This window comes from Engraulis encrasicolus, chromosome 14, assembly GCF_034702125.1.
Source record: "Engraulis encrasicolus isolate BLACKSEA-1 chromosome 14, IST_EnEncr_1.0, whole genome shotgun sequence".
NCBI classification, from domain to species: Eukaryota; Metazoa; Chordata; class Actinopteri; order Clupeiformes; family Engraulidae; genus Engraulis; species Engraulis encrasicolus.
Window position 1 is genome coordinate 8,953,509 of NC_085870.1, and position 5,000 is coordinate 8,958,508.

General features: G+C 44.3%; 1 protein-coding gene across 1 annotated transcript in view; it reads right to left on the reverse strand.

Moving 5' to 3' along the window:
• The window catches only part of kif5ab (kinesin family member 5A, b), an 83,409-nt gene that overhangs the window by 47,773 nt on the left and 30,636 nt on the right, over positions 1-5,000 (reverse strand). The window contains exons 6-8 of the mRNA XM_063216329.1: positions 4,565-4,620; positions 2,718-2,805; positions 997-1,121 (exon numbers count right to left, since the gene is read on the reverse strand). Of these exons, the coding sequence (XP_063072399.1) occupies positions 997-1,121; positions 2,718-2,805; positions 4,565-4,620 (269 nt within the window). The remainder of the gene's footprint in view (positions 1-996; positions 1,122-2,717; positions 2,806-4,564; positions 4,621-5,000) is intronic.

Consider the following 5,000-nt stretch of genomic DNA (forward strand, 5'->3'; position numbering starts at 1 on the left):
TCTCAATCACTCTCTTCACTCACTCACTCACTCACTCACTCACTCACTCACTCACTCACTCACTCACTCACTCACTCTCTTCACTCACTCACTCACTCACTCACTCACTCACTCACTCACTCACTCACTCACTCACTCACTCACTCACTCACTCACTCACTCACTCACTCACTCACTCACTCACTCACTAGCGTCAATTTCCTCATGCTCGTTCTACATTCTGCACCACCTCCTCTGTTGTTGTTATCGTTGTTGTTAAGTTTAGAAGCTCATACATAAGTAAACAAACAAACACGACCCACTTAGTGCAAACACAAACAAGCTCCCGTCCCACAAATAGAAATGCAACTAGAGAAAAACAATCAGAGATAGCGCAGACGCTCCTCTTATCCGTACTTTCTTATGAGGTATCAGGACTATAGATTTGTGCTATGGCGCAGTGGGCTAAGGCGCCACGCCGTAAAGGTCACGCTCTCACTATCCTTTCTCAATAAAGGCATTAATAGCACAATATTATTATATTATATTATATTATATTATATTATATTATATTATATTATATTATATTATATTATATTATATTATATTATATTACCCTATATTATATTATATTATATCAGATTGAAATACACTTTTATCCAAAGCGACTTGTGATATTACAGGGTATTGGTTACAGTCCCTGGAGCAGTGTGGGGATAGGTGCCTTGCTCAGGGGCACTTCAGCCATGGAAGAAGAAAGGGAGGGGTACAGTAAGGATAGGGATTGAACCTGCAACCCTGTGATCTAGAGTCCCACTCCCTAACCATCCTAACCATTACACCCATTATACGACTGCCTCATATTATATTATATTATATTATATTATATTATATTATATTATATTATATTATATTATATTATATTATATTACATTACATTACATTACATTACATTACATTATATTATATCATATCATATCATATCATATCATATCACATATTGCAATGTTGTCGTGCCTTCTCGCTGCCGGCCAGATCCACCAGGTAGAGTTTGCCACACAGCTTCTGCTCCGTCTCCACGTGCTCCTGCTTGATGTTGATCAGGAAGATGCTGTGGGAGCGGGAGCTGTGCTCATTCATGTCTGTCAAAGAAAAAGAGGGAAAGTTAGAGGTATTATATTATGTGTGCATGTGTGTGTCTTTCTGTGTGTCTTAGTGTGTGTATGTGTTAGGGTATTTTGAATTCTGGGAAAAATACAGACGTAAAGTTTATGTGTGCGTGTGGGTGCGTGCATGCGTGCGCGCGCGTGTGTGTGTGTGTGTGTGTGTCTTAGCGTGTGTATGTGTAGGGGTATTTTGAATTCTGGGAAAAATGCAGAAGTAAAGTTTGTGTGTGCGTGCGTCTGTGTGTGTGTGTGTGTGTGTGTGTGTGTCGTAGCGTGTGTATGTATAGGTGTATTTCAAATTGTTGGAAAATAAAGTATGTGTGCGTGTGTCTGTGTGTGTGTGTGTGTGTGTGTGTGTGTGTGTGCATGTGTGTGTGTGTGCGTGTGTGCGCGTGCCTGTGTGTGTGTGTGTGTATGTGCGTGTGCTTGCGCGCGTGTGTGTGCGTGATAGGGAGGCGGTGTGAGGAAAAGAGATAAGGACAAAAGGCTTGGTGGGGTGTGAAATAGGAGATTAACATGGGGCTTGTTGTCACCATATAAGCCAAGGTCATAGCTCCCCTTAGCCATTCACAGACCTCGTAATAAAGAAATGTCATTACTGTCTGAAACTATAACTGTAAATGAAAATGGCCAAGCAGCAAGTGGCATTACGAGAGCTGCTTCGACAGAATCAGGGCATTCCTATTCGAACGCCCCGGTTTGCTTAGTACATGCCTTGCAAGTCACTTACACAGACATTAATATTGTATGTATTAGTGCTAATAGATGTATCCCTAAAATAAAGTGTTACCAACGCCCCAATGGCCAATGGCTGTCCTCTCCTCTCACTAGAGTGCTGCATCTCATCTAAGTACCGTGTGCCCTGCAGGTGGTGAGCAGAGATGCTGTAGTGTGCTGCATGGGATGACGATGGGCACTTTCAGGAGAATGCACACCATAGATGATTAGATGGATAGAGGAATAAAGATAGAGGAGGGGGGAGAGAGAGAGCGAGAGAGAGAAATAGAGCAATAGAGGAGGGGAGAGATATGAGAAGAGAGGAGAAAGAGCGGTAGGAAGACATTGAGGAAGAGGGATAACAAGACAGATAATAGAGAAGGATAGAGAGAGAGAGAGAGAGAGAGAGAGAGAGAGAGAGAGAGAGAGAGAGAGAGAGAGAGAGAAATGAAAGGTAAAGAGAGTGATAAGAGAGAGAGAAGGACTAGAACAGGTGGCGGAAAGAGAGGACATAGACAAAAGATATGTATAGGGCAAGAGACAAGGAGAAGGACGAACATTAAAAGGGAGGTAAAGAGCAAGAGAGAGAGAGAGAGATGTAAAGAGAGAGAGAATGGGAGAGAGAGAGAGAGAGAGAGAGAGAGAGAGAGAGAGAGAGAGAGAGAGAGAGAGATGTAGAGAGAGAGATGTAGAGAGAGAGAGAGAGAGAGAGAGAGATGTAGAGAGAGAGATGTAGAGAGAGAGAGAGAGAGAGATGTAGAGAGAGAGATGTAGAGAGAGAGATGTAGAGAGAGAGAGGGGGAGAATGGGAGAGGCTGAGAAAGGTGGAGCCTGAGGCCTAGTAGTTGTACTCACTGGTGACAGCCACGTGGCGATTGTTCTTGCCCTCATCGATGACATCCATCACCTCCTCTGGGCTGGACACGAAGCGCTCGGTGCAGCCCTGATACAGACACATATACACGCATGGACACACACACACACACACACACACACACACACACACACACACATGCACGTATGCACAGACACACACAGGCACGTATGCACAGACACACACAGACACACACAGACACACACACACACACACACACACACACACACACACACACACACAAACACACACACACACAGGCACACACACACACACACACACACACACACACACACACACACACACACACACACACACACACACACACACACACACACACACATATGCACAATGATTAGTGAGAAATTACTGCCAGAGAGAGTGACACGTACAGATTGTCTCCATTCGAAACACGTGAATGGGGGAATGTAGTTAATTCTGACAGGTCGCGCCGGGCACTCAATTATCCCTGCATAATTTCTGCTGATTTGCTTCGCTGAGCACTGCCACGGGCCATGGGATGGAGTCACTGCTGTGCTAAGCATGTCGAATTTTTATGGAATGTACGTAGTGTGGCGCAATATCTTTAAATTATGGCGCCATTGCTGGAGTGGGCCATATTTAACCTGCAAATGGGGCCACTCAACTTTTTACACTCTCCCTCACTACTTTTCAACACGTGCTTTACTCTATGGGAGTGAGGAAAATTTCCTGTGACTGCTCCTCTGCCATCTGGCATCATGAGGTTGTGTATGAACAGCAAAAATAAGTCCATGCCAATTGTGGTTGTGTTTGGGAGTCAGAATTTTTAACCAAATTTTTGCGCGGAGCAAAACCATACTGCCATCAAAATTGTTAGTTAAAACCTTACTGCCACCAAAATTGTCAGTTAAAACCTTACTGTCACCAAAATTGTAATGACCAAGTATTAATCTGTTGCTTAAGGAAATAGCAATGCTGTCATAGAAATGTAGTTATAATTTGGTCGAGTCTTTTCAGCAATGAGTGAACGGGCCCGCCGATCTGCACAAAGAGGCTGCCGTCAGTCACTCTTTATCAGACAGATGGTGTGTTCCAAAGTCTGTACTTACGGCCCTATCTGCCATTCCATTTCTAATCGTGGTGTATAAAGTGCACTAAGTACCCAGATGACGCCCTAAAGTCAGCCATTTCTTTAAGTGTGGAGTTGGTGTACACATTTCGCAGTCAACGGCCGCCACGTTAGTTAAATGTCAGATCTGTCAAACTGCTGATTCTCCGTAATAACCGTACAGTTTTGATTTGAAAGACAATCGCCATGTGTGAAAGAGACAGGGTTAACCAAAATAATTGTCAACACAACAAACAGTGTTTTCCGTGATGAATTGGATTTTGACAGTTAGTAAACTGATGACACACGGCAAGCATCATTTCCCTTAAGTGAAACAGACAGAACACGATTTGGACCGACACTTTTAACACCCACCAATTTTGCCTACTTTCTGAGGGTGGAAAGTGCAGTCAGCCTCAGTACATAGTGCGCAGAACGGAATTTGGAACACACCAAGAGAGACTGTTGGAGAGCACACACATATACTGTAATAACAGAGTGTGTGTGTGCGTCAGTCCCTGTGTGTAGTATAGTATATGTACTGTATATGTGTGTATATATAATGTACATAAGAAACAGACGCAGAGAGGTATAAAGGGATAGAGAAGAAGGGAGAGAGAGAGAGAGAGAGAGAGAGAGAGAGAGAGAGAGAGAGAGAGAGAGAGAGAGAGAGAGAGAGAGAGAGAGAGAGCCAGAGAGAGAGCCAGAGGGAGGAGAGGCTGTCAGTGAGTCATGTACCTTGACGTAAGGGACCCTGTTCTTGTCCTCGTGCACAGACAGGTTGGTCTTAGTCACTGTGGAGGGGAGAGGGGGAGAGAAAAGAGGCAGAAAACACAAACACAGCATGACCACATGAAGGAATGAAGTCATTGGAGGTTAGGAAGAGAGTGATACAGAGTGAGTGTGAGACAGAAAGAGAGAAAACAAGTGCTTGAGAGTGATCAAGAACATGCAAGAGAGAGACTGCGAGAGAGAGAGAGAGAGAGAGAGAGAGAGAGAGAGAGAGAGAGAGAGAGAGAGAGAGAGAGAGAGAGAGAGAGAGAGAGAGAGAGAGCATCAAAGACTTCAGTGTCATCTGCAAGGTTTATGTGACGCTGATGCTATTCCAGTGCTGACACCATCTCCCTATGGGGTGTCATCGCTATCCCGATGACAGCATGGGGGCTTGTGGGTC